This window comes from Meriones unguiculatus, chromosome 12, assembly GCF_030254825.1.
Source record: "Meriones unguiculatus strain TT.TT164.6M chromosome 12, Bangor_MerUng_6.1, whole genome shotgun sequence".
Classification (NCBI taxonomy): Eukaryota; Metazoa; Chordata; class Mammalia; order Rodentia; family Muridae; genus Meriones; species Meriones unguiculatus.
The window spans coordinates 89,264,683-89,286,655 of NC_083360.1; the positions used below are offsets into that span (position 1 = coordinate 89,264,683).

General features: G+C 45.7%; 2 protein-coding genes across 9 annotated transcripts in view; both read left to right on the forward strand.

The window, feature by feature from the left end:
• Bend5 (BEN domain containing 5) overlaps nt 1–5,856 on the forward strand; it is a 46,782-nt gene extending 40,926 nt beyond the window's left edge. For all 3 annotated transcript variants that reach the window (XM_060366142.1, XM_021660670.2, XM_060366143.1), the window contains one exon: nt 5,327–5,856. In XM_060366142.1, the coding sequence (XP_060222125.1) occupies nt 5,327–5,484 (158 nt within the window). In that variant the 3' untranslated portion in view covers nt 5,485–5,856. The remainder of the gene's footprint in view (nt 1–5,326) is intronic.
• Nucleotides 1–21,973, forward strand: part of Agbl4 (AGBL carboxypeptidase 4) — a 1,227,056-nt gene that overhangs the window by 1,034,049 nt on the left and 171,034 nt on the right. The gene's annotated exons all lie outside the window — the stretch shown is intronic.

The window sequence follows — 21,973 nt, forward strand, 5'->3', positions numbered from 1 at the left end:
ATGTGGTGAGACAAAGGGCTGTATCAGCTCTGCTAGGGAGAAGGCCTGTTGGAACAGATGGCATTCCAGCCGAGAACTACAACATTGGAAAACTGAGCCTGGGAAGGTCCGAGGAACGGTGGGTCAGGCAGAATAAACTGTAGTGCAGAGAAGAGCAGACTCAAGTGAAGTGGCTCAAGGGGAGAGACAGCTTTGCAGCTGGAAGTGAGGTCAGAGAGGTGGTCAGAGGCAGTCTTACGGGGAGGTAAAAGCCATAGAAAGCAGCTTGGGTTTTTAGAGGCCCCAGGGGCCATCAGCTGGAGGGGCGAGCCCTGGAGAGGCCAAGGAGACCCAACACTGTCCCGGACTAAGGTTGGAATTACGGGCAGTAAAAAATGGCCAGTTATGTCGAGCTTTCTAGAGGTCAAGGTAGCAAGTCTAAGGCCACAGCTATGAGGTTTCAGAGTCTGGATTCAAATCCACACATTCTCACTCTGGTCTGCAGCCTTTCCGATGTAACACAGGTGTCTCCCCTCCTGGTTGGCTTGTGATTAATTCATGAATCTTCATGAAGCTTCGTAACAGCTTCATGAAGAAGGCAGCCACTTATTTTTAGATAATAAGAGACAACCTTTAGTCGGCTGCTGTCTGAAATGATGCAGCTTTATCCAAGAGGTCGCCCTGAGAAACGCCTTTCTTGGGAAGGCAACCCTGCTTTGCTCGGTAGATGCCAACCTCCAATTCCGTTACACTTGTCGGAAGGTGACTCAGCAGGTCCCAGGACCCTCAGTTGACTATCGTGTTTTGGTATGGAATTAACTGCAGAGTGTCTGGGCTCTGTGTTCATTGCCCAGTGTAGTTCTCAACATGTGAAGCCCCAAGACCTTGGAACTGACCCTCCCCCACACTGGATATGGCTTTTCACTTTCTCTCTTACTCTGGTTTCTTTTCAGAAAATATAAATCTTTAGCTGATCACTTCCTCTCTTCTTTTGTGTTTTTTGTTTTTGTTTTTGTTTTTGTTTTTTGATTACCTACCTTTAATTTGTTTTTGTTTTTTGGGAAAGGGTCTTACTCTATAGCCCTGGATGGCCACAAATTCCCTCTTGTCCTCCTGCCTCCACAGCTCTCAGTCACACTAGTCCTGCTAAAGGCTCTACACAGCATTTCTTACTTACGTGATGGTTATCTTTCTTCATCATCTGCATTAGAAGCTCAGCTTTGTGAGCGTCTTGTTCCGGACTTACACAGAGAGTACCGTCAGCCTTTGCCCACCCAGGTTCCTTCTCCTAGTGAATAGCATAACCAGAGGGGTACATCTCCTTCTCCCTCCCACGTGCTTGCCTCTCTATCCTTCCTGTTCCTAAACATCTCTTAAACCCTCCCTGTCCATCCAGCTTATTCCACTCTCCTAGCCCTGCGCTTCCTTGCCTCTAGACCCTTTCCCTCTTAAGGTAACTCGTGTGACCTCTCAGAAAAGAGATACAACCCTTTCCCGCCACCCACCCACCCACCCCAGAAAGTTCAGAGTCCCCGCAATCAGAGGATAAACTTCTTAGCATGCCATATGGCAGGTCCACAGTCTGGCTGCTGTCCGTGTCTCTGGCAGTAGTTTTTAGTTATTAGCAGAATGAACTGAGCAAGCCTCATTCACTGTCGCCTCAGGAGATTTGCAAGTGTTATTCCTCATGCCTGGAATAGCCTCTGTGTTTCCTGTTGGGTCAGCTACAGCTGCTCCTAGTGGATCTGCTGGGGATCTAATCCTCTGAGAGAGTCTCCTTGACTTCTTCCTGTGGCTGGGGCTTCCACCATGAGTCCCAGAACACTCAGTACCTGGCTCAGTTCTTTTTTTCTTGGTGGCTTCCTGGAGCCTTGGCTATGGCAGAGTGAGCCAAGCCAGACTGAGGTTTCAGGCTTCAGGAGTCTCTTGTCTTTATGTTTTACTTTTTCACTGCAGCCAGGCAGATTTGAGGTCTGTGTGCCATCTCACCACACAGACACCATTTTTAGCTTAATTATTTGAATGATTCCAGCTTGCATTTGGCTGGTTCCTCCTGGGCAAGCTGTCTGGCAGGACTGGGATTGCTTGTATTTATTTTGTGTGATGTGAGCATACTTTGTCACATTGGGCATATAAAAGTGGCAGAAGGCTTCACACACACAGCACTGGGAGGATTTTCTCTTTTCTTTGATGTTAAAATCATTCTCTACCAGATAGCAGAACGATGGGAGACAGCTGACCCTGCTTTAGAGAGATGAAAGCTGGAGGACAGAGCTGGCTCTTGCTCTGATGACAAACTCCAAAATGACGGTTAAACCTTATTAAGGTGGAATGACCTTTCGCAGAGTATCTGAGCTTTCTAAATGAGCCACAGCATTGCGTTCTGGTTAATTTTTATAACTTTTTTAATGGGACACATTAGCGCTGTTATAAACCTTGTTAATTAAGCAATAATCTCAAATGCTCCCTCACAGAGGGACACATTCCCAGCAACTGCAGGTGATTAATAAGTAGAGTCTAACAAAAGCCTTTTAATCAACCTGAGGGGCCATTCAGAGCTGCTACCCCAGGAAACGAAGATGATTGGAATTCTGTGGGGACCCTCCTGAACACATTCCTCACTGTGTGCCCCTCTCTTTCCACTTCCTCTCTGGGGGCCTTACGCCTTCCCTCCTGTCTTTTGCTTCTTTCTCCTGCCTGTATTGTATTGAAGACTACAGAAGAGACAGAACTCCCTAGGTTATCTAATTTGACACACCACTGGATAAGGACAGTTATCCCAGTTTTCTCCAAGAGGCATCTGGGATTAAAGCCATGTTTGAGCCAGAACATCTCTTGACAGACTTCTCCCCGATTGAGATTCACTCCAAGCAAGGCTGCTCAACTATTAACACAGGGAACTTAGGGAAGTGGGGATGCCTGGATTTTATCAGATCATGTTCTGTACCTCCATAGGGAACCCCAGAGGCGTGGGAGCAGAGTGCTAGGTAGACTTCAGTCTCCTCACTCTTCTGGGTAGTTTCAAGCAGGAGAGAATGAGCAGGACTTAAAAAGATGAAAATTGGAGCCAAGATCTTCTGGGAAGAGAGGACAAAATGCTTGCTGTTTGGGGAGCTTCGTGAGGGAAGAGACTGTAGGTAGACAAATCAGAAGGCCCAGCTGCCTGTCCTCTTGCCTCAGTCCTTGTAGACAAGTGAAGACAAATGAACTGAACAGCCAAGGGTGTTCAGAAGGCAATGGAGGCCAGTTAAGGCACCTTGTTTAAAGGTCTTTTCAGTGGAGAGGAAAAGGCAGCCCAAAGAAAGCACACTTGTGGCACACACACCTGAAGCATGGACAGTGAGAGGAGGCCCTACACATAGGCAGAAAGGCAGGATGTGGTGAAGCAGCCATGGGTTCTGACGTGAACTGCCCCTTCTCTGTAGTGCCCACACTTCTCCCATGTGAGTGAAAGGCTTAGCACAAGTCATGGCCCTGTATCACCTCTGTGAGCTGACAGGCCGTGGTTATCCATCACAGTTTCTTAGAGTTGTGTTGTCACTCTGTTTTCTAAGTGAGGAAACTCAAGATCAAAGAAGTTCTAGTTTTGCCCATGATTACACACCCTACCCATACCCAGGTCTCTATGTCTAGAGTATATTTGGGTGGATGCACATGAGTGTTTGTGGTGTGTGCGTGTCCACATACGTGTGTGTGTGTGTGTGTGTTTGTGTACATACATGCACATAGAGGCTAGTGGTTAGTCTTGTTTCTGTGGTGCCATTCACCCTAATTTTTGAGCGGTCTCTTCACTGGCCTGGAACTGAGCAATTATTCAGGGTTAACTAGTCAATTAGTCCCAGGAATCCAGTTGTCTCCGCCTCCCTTGTGCTGGGATTACAAGCATGCACCACCAAGCATGGATATTTTTGTATGAGCTCTAGGAATAGAATTCATGTCTTCCTGCCTTCCAGGCGAGAACTTTCCCAAATGAGTCATCTCCCTACATGTTATATCTAGAATTTTTATATCTTCTCAGTATTTCTTGGAAAACCACCATCCATCCATCCATTCATTCACTCATTCATTCATTTACCCACTCATCTATTCACCCATTTATCCATTCAACATATATTTAGTCTTGCTTCTTTATCACTCACTGCACTAGACTCTGGGAAATTAACAGTTCCATAAACATGAAGTACTTTTAACAATCCCACATGGGTATTGTATTCTTCACTGCTCAAAAGGGGCTTACATATGTTCACCTTACATACTTCTTGACATCCTTCTAAAAGGTACTTTAAAGTTTGTTGTCCTAGATAATGATGTTTTCCAGGCTGGAAATCAGGCTCTGGTCAGGCCCTGGCTCTGTTTCAGTGTAGAATATAGAAGGATCTCTCAGAGAGTCGTTACCCTAAGCCTTATTAGGATAATAAGTCACCAGTACGAGTGACTTCTTCACACATACAGATCTTAAGGATGTGACAGTGCCAAGTGCTGTTGAAGTTACAGGGCAACCTGTAGTTACTTGTATGCATTACCACTTGAAATGGCAATCAACACATTTTGGGGAAAAAAATTACCGGGCATCACCAGTTGAAGCTGAATGGGCATACTCCTCAATGTTCAGCATTGCCATCCTACACTTGTAATTATAGAATTTTTTTGATAAATACCCTTAGACATGGGCAAGGATATTTGCAATCACAAAACCAAGTATCCGTGGACAATCAAATGCACAGAAGTGTGACTGTCATCAGTGAAGGAGGCCGGCCTTCACAGGGTGGCCCCAATATTGTGTGTCCCACTGAGTAAAAGCAGCAAATCGGGCCATAGACAGGTGGGCACATTTACTAAAGGGCTGAAGACAGGAAAAGAAAATGTTTAGGGACATATACCCACGTGGTCACATTAAGAGATAAAAAAAAAGCAAAAATAATCAGGAGAATGGTTTCCATTGATGAAGATGGGAGGAAGAGAAGCTCAGCATCCATGGGTTTTGGAGGGTGTGTTCATCAGGTCAGTGGGCTTATCACCAATAGTTTTAGACAGGGTCTCACTATGTAGCTCTGGTTGGCCTTGTACTTAATAGGTAGACCAGGCTGGCCTTGACTCCACAGGAATTCACCTGCCTCTGCCTCCTGAGTGCTGAGATTAGTGGTTTGAACCACCACACCTGGCTTTTACCGTTATTTTTTAAGTATACGTTTACTTATACTAGTTTTTTTTCTGTACTTTATGGTAGGACTTTAAATAATCCTGTAAGGTCATGTGTCAGGAGGCATGCCTTCTCTCTTCCCCTTAGAAGGCTTGTTCCCGGATTCGTCACTAACTCTTGAACTTCCTGTTTCTCCCCCCTGTCTAGAGTGTTTATATGACAGAATAGCACAAGAAACGGTGGACGAAACTGAAATTGCACAGAGACTCTCCAAAGTCAACAAGTACATCTGTGAGAAAATCATGGATATCAACAAGTCTTGTAAAAACGAAGAACGAAGGGAAGCAAAATACAATTTGCAATAAACTTTGGATTTTTTCATAAAGCCTTTGCATTTTCCTTGTGTGGTGTGTGCATTCTGGGCTATGGTGCCATCAAATAGACCACACCAGGCCTCATCGTGTCTGGGCAGGGGACCTTCAGGGCACTGAGGTCAGTGTCTTATTCTGAACTTGGACTTCCTACTTCAGAGAAGGCAGATGGATTTGCTAAGACTCAGCAGAGGCTCATGCACCTCCAGTGTTGTCTTGGGATGGGAAAAGCACTTTTCACGGGGCTGTAAAGATCAGAGTAGCCTGTCGAGTCCACAATATGAACTGTTATTTTTACCATCGGAGGACATCTGTCTCTGCTCCTCTATTTTGTTCTATAATAAAATTCCATTAATTCTTAATGTAGACAGTTGTTCTCATTTTTTTTTATAATATTAAATGTGTGGTAGAGGTAACTTCGTAACTAGGGTTGCAAGTGGCCTGCAAAGCCCTCTCTAGGGAGAAAAAAAAAAAAAAAAAAACCTTTCAGGGTGAAGGACAGAGATCCTATAAGGGCCGCGGCTCCATGACAGTTCTACTGAGCAATCTCAAATCATCCCACACTCTGACTTCCAAGAACGAGTCTTGGACCACTCAGCTTTTCCTAGATGACCTGAGATCATGCCAGCCTGTCTTTGTAAAGAAATGGATACTGGGGGACCAACAATGTTGCAAGCCGTGGTGTGGGGTTGCATCCAGAAAATGGGCTATGTCTGTGGCGGTCAGTTTGTTCATTCTTTCGTTTCAAATGATCTTTGGGGCGACGTAATCATTGATTTGCTTCTTTATCCCGGTGCTGGATCTTCGCAGTGTCCGGCACACGTTTTTGGCACACCACTTAGCATCTTCCTGTGGGCTTGCACTTTTCTTTATGCCAATAAAGTAAGTGTGGCATTTGGGAAAGGGCAAGGACTTTGGACAAATGCTCCTAGGTTCTAAGCCTGGCTCTCCTGCCTGCTTTGGTATTAGCATAACCTTTGTGCCTCTGCTTTCTGTTCCACCAGAGGAGAACACTCGCTTCACAGAGTTGCTCTAAGGATTAGAGATAAAATATAAAGTGCGCAATAATTGCCAGCAACTGTTGTTACCATCATTTTTTTTTTAATTTGGACATTTAGACATCGGTGGGAATACTTTGATCTGTAATTTGATATCCATAAACAAAAGTTTAAGGGTGACTGGGTAGGGTGGGTAATATAATGAAGAATTTAATAATCCTTTGTGAATGAACCAGTGTGTGTTCACTGTAGGATATATAGACGAGAATTTTTTTTTTCTGTGAAGTAGCTGCGATCTTACTGCAAAGACGTAACTTTCCAGAGTCCTTATCAGTAGAACGAGGAAATCGGGCAATGCGAAAGAGTGACAGTAACTGGTTACACAGCAGGGCTTGTCTACTTGTCTAACACGGGTTAACTCATTTTCTGAGGTAAGGAGAGTTCCTGCTTGGTGTTCAGCAGGTTCTTCTTAAGATGTGTTCACTTTTCAGCCCGGCGTAGTGGCCCCCATCTGTTAGCCCAGGACTTGGAGGTGAGGCAGGAAGATCAGGAGTTCAAGAGCAGCTTTAGCTACATAATGAGTATCTTAGTTAGCATTTCTGTTGCCGTAATAAAACGCCATGATCAAAAGGAGATCGAGGAGGAAAGGGTTTATTTCAGCTTGTATGATCTATGGCCGCAGTCCATTATGAAGGGAAGTCAGGGCAGGAGCTTACCTGGAACAAGAACTGAAGCAGAAGCCACAGAAGAGTGGTGGTTCCTATGACCTTGCTCCCATGGCTTGCTCACTCTAGTTCCTTATACACTCCTGGACCACCTGCCCAGGGCTGGCTCCACCCACGTCGGCTGGGCCCTCCTACATTAATCATCAGGCTTGCCTCCAGACAATCTGATGGAGGCGTTTCATTTTTTAATTTTTTATTATTATCATTTATCACAATTTATTCAATTTGTATCCCTGCTGTGGCCCCTCCCTCATCTCCTCTCAAACCCACCCGCCCTCCCTCTTCTCTCCCGATACTCCTCCCTTAGTCTACTGATAGGGGAGGTCCTCCTCCCCTTCTATATGACACTAGCCCATCAGGTCTCATCAGGACTGGTTGCAGTGTCTTCCTGTATAGACTGGCACGGGCCCAGAAGAGAATGATACCCCAATCAAGGACAATGCATGGAGAGGACCTAAAGCCCTGGCTCAGATGTACCCCACGGACATAGTCTCCAAGTGGGGCTCCTAGTAAGGGGAGCAGGGGCTTTTTCTGGAGGCGGTTTCTTAATTAAGAATCTCAGATGACTCCAGCTTGTGTCAGTTTGACAAAACATGAGCCAGCACAGTGAGTTTAAGGCCTCGGGCTATAGGAGACCTGGCCTCAAAAAATAAATAAATAAATTAATTAATTAATTAAAAGATATGTTCACTTTTATAGCCTTAGGGGTCTAAGTGATACAAAATGCCTAAGAGACTAAAGCATGTGTCACTGTTCCTGAGGACACCCAGAGGCTCTGTGCATTCCTCAAAGACTAATCCAGTAGACTCCTGCTTCCCCGGTGCCTGTCAGTTGAGTGGGGGGAATTACACAGCTACGGTGAAAGTGCATGGTGAATATGAGAGCACTTTGTGTAACTTAAAATGCCCTTGTTGGGGGACAACAGGGCTGTGAAAGACTGGGACCTGGGTTCAAGTCTTTGGTTTACTACTCTGTGCGTGCTACTTGACTGCTAATCGCGATCAGAGTTGTGTGGAGGGGATCCATCCACGTACTACCCAGAAAGGGGTTCTGCAAATCATTTTCCCATCTACTGTCCCTCATAGACTGTTTGGAATGCTTGCTCTCCAGCTGATAGTGCTACTGGGGAAGGTTCTGGAAACTTCAAAAGATGAGGCCTAAATAGCAGAGGGAGGTCATTGGAGGCAAGCCTTTGAAGCAAGAGTATATACTGCCCCCAGTTCGTGTTGGGTGCTTGACTTCCTGATCCACCATGTGGATAGCCTCTACCACATGCTCCCACCACAGCCTAAGCCCCTCCCTCATGACTTCCCTAGTACAATGAACAGAAACCGTCTGCAATCCTGAGCCCCAAATGAGTCGTTCCTCCCTTGTCATAGTTTTCGTCAACTTCACACAAACCTGAACATAGGTGGGAGGAACAACCCTCAACTCAGTAATTGCCTCTCACTGATTGTCCTGTTGGCGTGTCTGCGGGGCCTTTTCTTGATTGCTGGTGTTGTGAGAGGGCCCAGCCTACTGTGGGCAGTGCCCTGGGTAGATGGCCCTGGGCTGTGTAAGAAATGTAGCTAATGTGAGTCTCGGGGTGAGCCAATAAGCAACATTCCTCCATGGTCTCTGCTTCAGCGTTTTCATCCAGACTTCTGCCTGAGTTCCTGCCCTGGCATCCCTTCATGATGTACGTCAAATAAGTTCTTCCCCACACAAAGTGCTTCTAGTAAGAATGTTTTAGTGCAGCAACAGAAACCTAACTAGGATGACTTCTAAGTTTATTTTGACAAGTATTTTAGCCATAGCGATGAGAAAAAATAAAGTCACATGTGTGTGTGCGTGCACACATACACACACACTCACAGGGGTTGGGGGAGATATTGTCCCTAGCATAGAAGGCAGAGAGAAATTGTAAGTGGATACAATAAGGAAACATGTTTTGCAGAATGAGGCTGAGGGGATCAGGATGTTTCAAGCGTTAATTGGCTGAGATGGTTTTGAGTTCCTGGAATGTGCCTGATACCTTAAACACTTGAAATGAATGAAATGGGCTCAGAAAAGGTTGAGTAATGTCTGGCTAAGGGGCTAGAGCTGGCAGAAAATCCAGATGCAGCTCCTAGGGAAATATGGGAGGGGGCAGGGGAAGAATAAGCCAGGAGCTCAAGGGCCAACTTGCCTGAAGTAGGTGTCAAAACAGCAGAAACAAGAGAGACCCTGCCTTAAAATCAAAACAAGGTCAAAGAGAACCAACCTCCTTCCAAGCTCTCCTTTCCTCTCTCAATAATTAAAAAAGTAGATAAATCAAATATATTGTCTTTCTTGAAAGATAAGTGAACTATTACAGTGGCTCTGAAACTATCCACATAACCTCAGAGTGTACATAGGAGTAACCCGTCCTCAGTTATGTGTGGTAATTCTTCTCATTGACTCAAGTCATTAGGAGATATTGGAGGAAATTACACTGTGATAATTTATTTCATTCAAACATCTACATAAAGCTTAAAGGTTTTCTTTGTAGCAGAAAATTTTAAGAATGTGCCGGAGTATTTAAAATGCAGCTAAAAATTCAGGCTTTGAAGAACCTCATTCAGTAAGCCTGAGACAAAGTAAGAATATGTATTTTAGCACAAGCAACACTTTCAAAAAGTACCAGTTTATTAGAACTCATTAGCTACACACACCAATGAAGGAGCAAGAGTGTTTTCTAAGGAAACAGAAACCTCTGCTGGTCCCTAAAATTACCTGAAGATATTTGCATTGGATCTAAGTTTCTTCTCCAATACCTGGGATCTTCCCGAGAACCTTGGTTAGAGTAATTGCTCACACTCCCAGAATTCTGTTTGGTTGCATTTGATACAGAAAGGGGATTTCTGTCTGAGTACCATTGCTCTCTCCTAGCTTTTATCTATCTATCTATCTATCTATCTATCTATCTATCTATCTATCTATCTATCTATCTATTTTGCAGAGGGGCTGGGGTGGTTGTAGACAGGGTTTCTCTGTGTCACTCTGGCTGCCCTGAAACTTATGCTTTGGACCAGGCTGACCTCAAACTCTGCCTCCTGAGTGCTGGGATTAAAGGCGTGTGCCACAACCAACCAGTATCTCCCCTTGGCTTTTACATTTGGATTCCTTTGAGTCTTGTGGTGGGCCAGTGTGTTTCAGTTTGGCAGTATGGCAATACTATGTTGACAGAACCTGTGTCTATCTTCAGAAGTCCTGGCCACAAATATCTTTGGCAAGTGAACCAGGAAGGTGGAACTCAGTTTACTTCTGGCCCAAGGAATGTGTGAGGAAGACCGTTTTCCTCCTGCATTCTACATTCTTGGATGCATTCTACATTGTGACTTTTTTTTTTTAATTATAAAGAAATAAAAACAACTTTATAGATTTTTTTCTTTTTGAAAAGTAGAGAAAACATTTCAAATAGCACTGCTGGAAATGATGATACGGGTTCTGTCGAAGGATGTAGTTTGCACACAGGACCATGCATATGTTTAACACGCTTGTTTCCGTGTTGCTCCTTGGCATCCGCAACCATCAACTCTGACATCCACACAGTGGGCGGACATAAGACTACTGCCGAGTAAACGGTCTGGCCAGTTGGATTCTTACAGTGTGGTTAACCTGCAGTATTCCAGGCCGTCAAGTGCTGTGCTGCATGTTCTCATCCAGCCCAGCATTACGGGGAGGGGAATGTGAGTCAGGTGTGTCCAAGTTCAGTTCTCAGCTCTACAGCTCACTGCCGTGCTTGAAGCCAGGCTCTTCCTCTTAACATTGGCCTTCTTGACTGTAAGGTGGAGTAAATAGTGTCCAGTTCCTGGGCTCTTAGGAAGCCTGGGAAGCTAAGCAAGAATGGCTAAGTGGCCATCAGTACTGATGCTGCCATTCATCTGTCTTCTTTCCTGCCCTCTTCCCATGTCTGTCCATTCCTTTACCTGAGAATGCCCCTCTCCTATTTCAAGCCTGCTGCCCTCCTGTGCTGAGATCTTAGCTTTTGTATTTGCTTTTGGCTCTCTGGAAATCTTGTATAAATTCTGCATTTGCTGGGACCTGGGGTGCAGGCTGACTCACTCCATACTTCTAGCTCCACTCACCTACCTCAGCTCCCACCCCCCACCCCCGCCTCCTGGCCCATTTATAGGATTTGGAATTCTAGATCATTTATAAATATAACTTGATGGAAATGTTTGTGTTAATGTTCCCTTTACACTTTCTTTTGTTTTCTTTGTGTGGTTTCTCCTCGGCCCAAAGGAATATCAGTTGCATTATTCTTTATGCTCGTAATGGGTGTAACCACTTTTGAAATTATTTTTCCAATTTAGTTGGTAAAAAATATCTTTATTATATATTGTTGTTTATTATTGAGACAGAAACCGTTTCTGAATTTTAGTTCTTCCGTACAGAAATGAAAAGCTTCTTTAAAACGTATGGTCATTTCAAGTAGAATGCATTTCCTTGATTTCCTGTGGACTAGTTCGTTTATTGTGGACATAACATGTGTGCTTTCCACAGACAGGAACAGCAGCAGACTTCTCTCATCTTTAATTTTGGAGGGATTGACTTGTAAAGCCAGGAAGCTTTACAAGGTCATGGAACCTATAGCTCAAAGACGACTTTGCACGTGTCCCCTAGATGTTCTCTGCACCCTAACACCATTCAACCTGTCCCTATCCCATGGCTTAACAGCCGTATTCCCACCCAACAGTTCAAATGATGTATCTATCACTGAAATGTTTCTCAACTGAGCTAAAACTTAGTTCCCTGAGACTTCTAATGTTATTTGAATCATACTTCCATAGTCACAAACGTGGCTTCTACTTAGAGCTCTTTTCAGTGTTGATATGATATATTCAACACTGGTGAAATGTTCTTCCACATCTCATCAGCCAATGCATAGTTTAAAAGTCATTCTACCGTGTTTCACTGTATGGTGAAAAAGGGGATCCTGGGCTTACACACTCCTGTGCCCTATCACTAACTCCTGGCCTTTCTAGTATGTGGCCTAAAACATGTTCTTAAATCTATCTTAGCTTCATATTGCACTTTTCTTTCTGTTGCTGTGATAAGACACTGGCCAAAATCAATTTAGGGAAGAAAGAGATTATCCCAGCTTATACCTTGCAGTCCATAATGTCTGTAGGGTAAGTGCGTGGGATGGCTGTTGTGCCAGCCTTTCTGTTCCAGCCTGGTAAATTTGAAGTCTTTTTGTCCCCTTAATCTGGCCTCTTTTATTGTAACAGCTCTTCAGTCCCATTCCTACCCCCTCCTCCCCGTCATGTGGATTTTTGAAATATATTTCTTAAATGAAATGCAGGACTTCACATCCATCCCATCCCATTTCATTTTGTTGGTGGCGGCCCAACATTCCAGCAAGTTGAGATCTTCTTTTCCGCTTTTGTTTAAGTTGCAAAAGAAAACCCCAAAGAGAGCCAAAACCTAAAAAGAAAATGCAGCCATAATCCCAAGAACCAAGCCCAAGTGCGTGGTCGCCCTAGGTCCTCATGGTGCCTCTGCCTTCATGCTCCTCTACATGCACCCACACCCACACCCACACCCACACACACACACACACACACACAAGCTTGCCCATGCTGTAGGTAGGTTTGCATAACTACCATCTTAATACCCCTTTCCATCACTGGGCCAAGGGTACTTTCTTAACCCTTCATTGTATGGTTTGTGGCCTCTAGTTTCTTGCTTTTGGGAAATGATGTCTGGGCCATCTTTTATTATTGCTTTTGTTCTACTGAACTTCGTCTTTGTAGAATAAATTCAAAGGAGTGAAATAATTGGGGTAAAAGAGGAGCACCTTTAAATTCCTTCCCATGTGTCAGTGTGTTGCTTCCCAAAGGACTCAGCCATATTTTAAGCAGAGAACACATTCACGTGACTCCCAGCAGCATCACTTGTATTTGGCATGTCCAGAGTTTAACAAATTAGCTTTCTACATAGATACAGTGTTTCAACTTCTTCCTTTTGTGAGTTGGCGACGCATGCATTTGGAGAACTGAAAAGTATTTTTGGAATTTTATTTTATGATATAGGTCTCCTCCAAGCTTTAAGATGTATAATGTGACCTTTTGTGTCCTTACCAGGTTATTCATCATAATTTAAAGTTAGTGTTATCTTCCACGAGAGACGCCTGTAACTCTGCTCACTAACAAACATTCTTTGAACTGAACTATTTTAAAAGTTCTAAAAGTATTTTTAAAGATTTTTAAATTTTTTAACTTATTACAATTTATTCACTTTGTAGTCCAGCTGTAGCCCCCTCCCTCGTCCCCTCCCAACCCCACCCTCACTCCCTCTTCTCCTTCCAGGCACCTCCCCAAGTTCACTGATAGGGGACGTCCTCCTCCCTTTTCATCTGACCATAGCTATCAGGTCTCATCAGGACTGGCTACATTGTCTTCCTCTATGGCCTGATAAGGCTGCCTACCCACCCTCAGGGGACTTGATCAAAGAGTCAGCCACAGAGTTCATGCCAGAGAAAGCCCCTGCTCCCCTTACTAGGGAACCCACTTGGAGACTGAGCTGCCATGGGCTACATCTGTGCAGGAGTTTTAAGTTCTCTCCATTCTATGGTCCTTGGTTGGACTGTCATTCTCAGAAAAGACCCCTGGGCCCAGATTTTTGGATTATGTTGCTCTCCTTGTGGAGCTCCTGTGCCCTCCAAGTCTTTCTCTCTCCCCCTTCTTTCATAAGATTCCCTGCACTCTGCCCAAAGCTTGGCTATGAATCTCAGCATCTGCCTTGATACCCTGCTGGCTCAAGTCTTTCATTGGCCCTCTGTGGTAGGCTCCTGTCCTGTTGCCTGTTTTCTCCTTCTTCCATGTCTGTCCCATTTGCTTTTCTGAGTGAGGATTGATCATCTTACCCAGGGTCCTCCTTCTTGATTAGCTTCTTTGGGTGTACAGATTTTAGTATGTTTAGTATATATGTCTAATATCCACTTATAAGTGAGTATATACCGTGTGTGTCTTACTGCTTCTGGGATACCTCACTCAGGATGATCTTTTCTAGTTCCCACCATTTGCCTGCAAATTTCATGATTTCCTTGTTTTTAATTGCTGCATAGCATTCCATTGTGTAAATGTACCATCATTTCTGTATGTATTCCTCAGTTGAGGGACATTTGGGTTGTTTCCAGATTCTGCCTAATACAAATAAAGCTGCTAAGAACATGGTTGAGCAAATGTCCTTGGAGAGATGGCTCAGAGATTAAGGGCACTGGCTGCTCTTCCAGAGGTCCTGAGTTCAATTCCCAGCAACCACAAGATGGCTCTCAACCATCTAGAAGAAGATCTGGCGCCCTCTTCTGGTGTACAGGTGTATATGCGGACAGAGCATTGCCTACATAATAAATAAAAGTCAAAATTATTTTTAAGCAAGTGTGTGTCTGTGGAGGGGGGCAGTATATATTCATAGGAGTGCTGGTGCCTCTGGAGGCCAGAGATGTTGGATCCCCTGAGCCTGTTTTAAATAAAAGGAAAGTTAATACATACCCCTTATATCTACCACTGGTGGGAGCACAAAATGAAGAAGCATGCTAGGGAGCTCCTAGGAGAAGCTGGCTTGGGGGGGTGCACCTGCTGCCCCCGAATTCCATGCTAGATGCCTCTCTTTCCTTTGACCTTCTCCTCTCATCACCTGCCATGCTATCTGAGGAGTCTACTCTAGCTCTGGACAACTGATGCCAATTTCCTGACTTGGGTTTCCTTCCCTGTGGATAACCCTTATCACATTATCTCAACTGATTGTCTCGCAGGATTCGGTGAATACCTAGTTAAAAGCCTCACTAAAGTAAGATCTCAGGAACCTTGTGAGATGTGGTGTGTCAAGTACTCCACAGTATGCACGTGGCCTCATCTACATGTATGTCCCCAAGAAACAAAGAACCATTCATATGTAATGGAGTCTTTGTCTTCAGTCTTACTCTTCCAACAGTGCCTTATCCCAGAACTTTCTGGAGAAAAAAAAGCTTGCCAGAAACTCTTTCTCTCATCTGTGTCCTCTGCTTGGCAGCCATGAGTTCTCCCAGGGGTGGGGCTTCTCAGCCTGCCCTGAAGAGTCCTCTCCTCAAACAGTCACCATCACTGTGTGTCCATCTCTCTCACTGGACTGTAAGCCATTTAAGGTGGGGTAGCATGTGTTTGTGTCCAGGTTCCTTGGTCTTCTCACAGACCCTGTGTGATAAAGAGGAGCTCTCCCTAGAAACAAGCCTGTTTAAAAACAAAACAAAATGGTACTGAAACAGCTCTGTCTGCTGAGAGCATATAAGGGTCAGAAAGTCCCTTCATGGGTGGACAGTGCCATGATGCCATTGTGGACTTGTTCTCACAGGTTAAAGTTTGACAGACCCCATTAGGACAAGAAAGAAGGAGAAGATTAAACTGGTGAGTTTGAGGACTCACACACACACACACACACACACACACACACACACACGCTTACCTGTAACTCTAGATTCTACCACTCAGCACCTCTGAGACCCTGGGCCGGTTTCTTCTTTGACTTGGGACTCAGTGTTTCTTCTAATAAAGGCCTTTGCTGGCCCATTGCGTGGATGTAAAGGACAGCTGGGTTGTGGGGTTGGTGACAACTGGCCATGGCCTTTTCTCCTGTGCTCTTGGCACAGTGGCTTGGCACCTTCACTAGGTCAGTCAGCCCTCAGGACCTGAGACTTGTCCCCCACGAGAAGATTTCTTAGCTTTAGGAGAAAGAAGACAATGACCACAGTTCGGGGATGTTCCTGAAGAGCCGTGCACATGAGACAGGCAGCTGGGTGTGTTCGTCCATTACACTCCTCCCTGTGGAGTGACAGAAAGAGGGGACACCAAGCACTTAGCTCGGAGCAGCGCATGCTGCCTGTGAGGGACTGGGAACTGATGGAGGTTCACAGAAATGAACCTCCATTACAACACACAGGACTGTTCCAGCCTTTAAAGGCAGATGTGGCCCTGACAGCATCCCGGGAGCCACAGAGTGCTCCAGCTGGAGTCCGAAGTGTCCTCCAGCTCTCACTAGGAAGCAGATTCAAGCTTCCAAAGTCTGCTTGCCTTCCTGAACTAGTGGAAGCCACTGGTCTGGACTCAAGAAAATGAGAGCCGCCACTGAGAGGCCCTCACTGGAGGAGGAGACTGGAGTTCTTTTTTTTTTTTTTTTTTCCATTGAGCCTTTTAAGTTATTTTCATTTTGCTGACTCGCACTTTTCTGAGTTAAGGAGCTTTGGGAGATGGTTCTAGGCCATTTAAGCAGAAAGTCTCCTTGGCTGCGGTTCCTGGGAAAGGGAGAGATTTAACACTGTATAGCTCAGCCTTTGGATCCCTCACCATTTCCAGGAGGCAGGTAGGGGCTTTGCAATGTTTCTGCCCTTCGGAGAGCTTAGCCCACTTGCTAGCTAGCCTCTGTCAACTTGACACAGGCCAGAGTTATTTGAAAGGAAGAAACTCAATTGAGAAAAATCTCTGTAAAATCTGACTGTAAGGCATTTTATTAATTAGTGATTAATGGGAAGGTCTTAGCCCATTGTGGGTGCTGCCATCCCTGGGCTGGTGGTCCTGGGTTCTCTAAGAAAGCAGGCTGAGTAGGCCACAGGGACAAGCTCGTAAGCAGCACCCCTCCATGGCCTTTGCATCAGCTCCTGCCTCCAGTTTCCTGCCCTGTGTGAGTTCCTGTCCAGGCTTCCTTCAGTGATAGGCTATAATTTGGAAGTGTAGACCAGATAAGCACTTTCTTCTTCCAAGTTGCTTTGGCCATGATATTTCATCATAGCAATAATAACCCCAAGTGAAATATCCCAGGACCAAGTACACCGAAGCTTTCCAAGTTAAAAAACAAAACAAAGCAAAAAAACAACCCAGTAACAACAAAACACACAGAATGATTAGTTTTGGTGGACTCGGCTACCTAGGTTTTAAATTATGCTTCCATCTGCCTGCCTTTCTTTGTTCCCTTCCTTTGTTCCTTCCTTCCTTCTTTCCCTCCTTTGTTCCTTCCTTTCTTTCTGATCCTTCCTTTCTTCCTTCCTCCCTCCCTTCCTTCCTTTCCTTCTTCTCTTTCATTGTCTTTTGTGAGAACAGCCAATAGGAGCAGACCAAAGCCTTCTCTGCACCCTGTCCCCAACATAGGGTCAGGGACTCATTCATTTAGCTGCTCATGTTTCTTAGAGCCCACAGCTTGTTTGATCACATTGATTGTGTTTCATTTGCTATTATTGTCTGTTTATACTCATGAAGGCATAGCAACCCAGAGAAGTAAGGATGCTTTCCTCCCTGCCTCAGGCTCAGATAGCTAATAAACAAGAGGGTAAAGATTCAAATCCAAGTCCTCCAGAGGCCAGCTTCACTGTTTCCTCATCAGAGACTCAGCTGTGTATAAGCCAGATGTACATCAGGCCTTGTTCTGTACAACAAAGTCAAAGAAGTGTTTCCCTTCCTCTGATGGACTCCTACCATGCTCACACCCATCCAGACTCCTTCCCTTGTGGGGCAAGGAAGGATGACAAAGAGTGGAAGCAAGCGTGCGCACATGCAAACACACATACACACACACACACACACACACACACACACATACACTGCCTCTCTGTCTCCATCTCTTCTCTCTCTCACACACACACAAATACACACACATGCTCATGCACACTTCTCTCTGTCTCTTCTCTTTCTCTTACACACATATATATACTATCTCTGTTTCTGTCTCTCTCTCTCACTCTCTCTCTCTCTCACACACACACACACAGAGGCTGATTCACGCTGTCTTTCTCTGTCTTCCCCCCCACACACAAACATGTGCAAGCACGAGTTCATGCACACTTGTCTCTGTCTCCATCTCTTCTCTCTCTCTCACTGAATTTCTTTATCATGTGAAATGTCAGCCAACAGAAATGAACCAGAGCTGTATGTGTATCACAAGTAAATCATAAAAATAATCTCAAAATCACACTGTCTAGTGAAAATAGTAAATAGAAGAGTGAAGCTCAGAGTTTGAGACTGTGTGTAAAATGTTTTTGAGACATCCTAGGCATATTTTTGAGACAGGGTCTCACTCTAGAGCCCTGGCTGTCCTGGAACTCATTAGGTAGACCAGGCTGGCCTTGAACTCAGAGAGATCCACCTGCCTCCATCTCCCAAGTGCTGGGATTAAAGGTCTGTGCCACTATGCCCAAATAATCTCAAAATCACATTGCCTAGTAAAAGTTGTAAATAGAAGCATGAGCCTCAGAGTGTGGGACTGTGTAAAATGTGAAAACTTTCAGGACATGCCAGACATTGTGTGGTCAGAGCTTGAAAACTCAGGCAGGGAAGACACCTGCCAGTTTGGGAGCAGGCCTTAATAGATGGCAGAAGGAAGGCAGCAAAAAGACTCCACGATGTTTCAGCAGTCTAAAGCAACTATGCACCAGCTAGAAAGAAGAACCAACTGGCTTCACTCTGCCGGGAAAGCCAAGTTCAGGGTGTGCAGTATGGTATCATACCACACACACCTACTCTTCTGTGCACCTGAAGGGCAAAGCAGCCTGGGAGCTCAGCTTTGTGTGGGGTCACTGTTCCCTTTTCACTCAAGGGCTCTAGGGAGGATTAAATCACACATCAATCAAAGCCATTTGACAACTGTGAAATACCAAAGGACTATAAACAGTTGTTCTTCCCTTCTGTGCTTTTGCCTTTCTGACTCAGATTAGGGCATCTACTAGCACACAGACAGCTCCTAATTCATCTCCTGCCCCCTAGCCTGAGCTCAGGAGTTGTGACTGGCTCTGGGCCAAAGCCATTAAGGTGCAAGAATCACCCTCTGCCCCTTCTCTCTCACTTTGCTGCACCTGAGCTGAAAGGGCTGGTTGGCTGGAGCAGGGGACACACTTCCACTGTCAAGTATATTATCAGATGCTTAGGAAAGAGTGGTTGGAATGCTGGTCCTCAGCCTGGGCATGAATACTACAGGGACCAGAGCCCCTACTCATTGTTCCTCCCTTGTTCCTGCACTACCCATGCCCCTGAGCTGGGCTTTCTCACCTGGCTGGGGCCAACTGCAGTGTAAGCTTCCTAACTTGGTCAAGGACATCTTTGAACTGAGTCCTCCCAGGCCCTAGTCTGATTCCCTGATAGCCCTGTTGCCTTCAGTCCCAGTATGAAGATAGAGATCCAGTGAGGTCCCAGTGAGCAGAGCCAGGAGGGGAGCACGCCTGATGGGCTGAGCTGTCTCTGTGGACTTCACAGGCAAACCCACACCCAGAAACCACGTTGGCAACAGGATGCATTTATTTGCCACCTTGCAATCTAGAAGAGTGGCAGAGGCAGCTAGAGAGGCTGCTGTTAGGAGCTTCCTTTGTATTTTGCATGTGTAGTCTCTAATTAGACTTTACCTTAATTGCAAGATTTCCATATACCCGATGACTGCTGTGTGCCCCATTTGGGGATAAACACATCCATCAAGTGAGAAGCAAATTGTGGCTGTTGCCTTGGCCCTGTCATCCTGCTAGCTTGCTCAGCTAAGTCCCCACAGTTCCTCTGGGGACTCAGCTTAGCCTTCCCCCGCTAAAGTGCTTTGGGGCCTACATTTTAATCAAAAGTGTACCTGCCTCTAGGATAAAAAAAGAGAAGAGTACGGACTCAGCTCAAAAGTGATTAAATTTAATAACCAAAAGACCAGAAAAAGGCTGCTTTGCAGCACATAATTTCACCAGATATTTCTTCTGTCACGTGCCCATATTCTATATGCTGTATGGGGACACTTTATTAAAAATGCCATTTATTTTAACAGCAGCAATAAGGGAAACACACACCTTCTCCCTCTTTCTCCCCACTGCGTTAAAGGCATTTGTGGTTATTAAATTACTCTTGAGTAGAGGAATGCCTGTCTCCAAATTTACTCTGAAGCATTTCAATAAAATGATCTCAAATGTTTATTCACTCAGCAAATACTCACCCAAAGCCATTCTGGGCCCAGTGCCTAGCCAGCACTGGGATAATGAGGTAAAGCAGGCAGAGCTCCTTCCTGCCTCCCATTATCTCCTAGAGCATGGGGCAGGAGAGGCAGCAGAGGCAGAGCCCTGGGCCTGGCCTCCATCTCCTCAAGGAGCCAATGAATGGATGGATGGATGGATGGATGGATGGATGGATGGATGGATGAGGGGATGGGTTGCTCTAGAAGGATTAATGCATACTAGTATCTCAAGGTTGGGCTTGTAGTTTCATGGAGTCCAAGGGGGTATAAGAAAAGTATTAACAGTTCCCTTAGAGTGTCCTGAGGAAAGGTTCTGACCAATTGCTGAGCAATTCCTCTGGACAGATGGTAGGCACCAGTGTTACAGGGAAAGGGAAAGGCAGCTTTCTTAGAGATGTGCATAAGCTGTTCCACTCTCCTTTATTGTTTTCCCTAAGCTCCCCAGCTAAAATGTAAGAAAACGTAATTCCTTCAGAGCAGTGTGGGAGGGCACCCAGCCAGAGGTTCGAAGGTAGGATAAAAGTGAGGTGACTGTATAGCTCACTCCAGTGTGGAGGCAGGATTACCTGAGAGGCCAGGGTGCAGGGGTGAACCTACTTAGGGGCTGGGCTTGGCCTTGAGACGTTAGCAGGAAATCTTGTGATTTTGAACATGGAGGCCCTTGGCTAGAAGGGAAGGCCACTGTGGTGGATCATGGTGATGAAAGAGAGGGTGAGGCTGCAGTGAGGAAAACCAGGAGACTACAGGAAGCCTGCAACCAAGGCAGAACCAAGCTGAGGCAAGTTTTTGACAAAGAGGCTCCACTGATTCCAGCTTGGCGGAGTGAGTAGACAGGGATATTGCTGGCCAGAAGAGTGCTGGGGACCTGTCCCTAGGACACTGTAGAGGGCTGTGCATCAGGACTTGTGCCCCAGGACTCTTCGCCTGAAGCAGCGTCCAGATGCAGGTCTCATGTTCACAGAGCCAGAAATGGAGCTGCCAGGATGCTCTTTAAAATAAGAGAAGTAATAGTCTATGGAGCAAGGGGTCCCCGCTTCTGCCATCTTACTGCTGAGGCCTAGATGCCCTTTAAAGGACCTCCAGCCCTTTAAAGACAGTCGTGCGATAATGGGAAAGGCATCCGATTTTGGTTCTGAGTAAACAGGCCAGGGTCTCACGCCATCAGGAGTGGGGCCTCAGTTCTCCTGCCTGCCTGCCTGTTTGCTCAGCTGTGATCCTGGCCTGGCGATGGCATCTGTCTTGCCTCACTGAGATGAACAGCAGTTGTTGAGGGACCCGAGCAAGCTCGGAGCACTGAAAAGGAAAGGCCTTGTGTTAGGAGGATGGGCACAGCTGCCCAGCACAGGGTCTTTCAGCTCACACTTCTGCAGACACTTGGCATGGATGAGGCTCCTGCTGCTAAGAAGCCCTCCAGTGTCTCCTTGATCCGGCTCATATGCAGACCACTAGGGCTTGGTCTCTGGAAAAATCTTCTCCTCCCAGAACTCATCTGTCTCTCATCCTGGGCACCTTAGCTCCAGCCTTTTCTAAATAGAGCCTGGGACTATGCTTCTGACGCCTAGAACTCTCCTACCCTTATCACTTCAACCTTTCCATGATGAATGAATTTCTCCACCTCTCCAGCTGCTGTCCAGAACATTCGAACATTGTTCTGGGGCCCTCCTGTTTGCAACATGGCTGTCCCAGGGAGTGGCTTGCCTTGCTTTCCCCCCAGTACCCTTACATGTGTATCCCCACTGTGGGAAACAACCTGTCAGGAAACCCTGAGTCCCAGGTAGACCTATGCATGCCTTCTCTGGGGCCTTGTGGACCCAT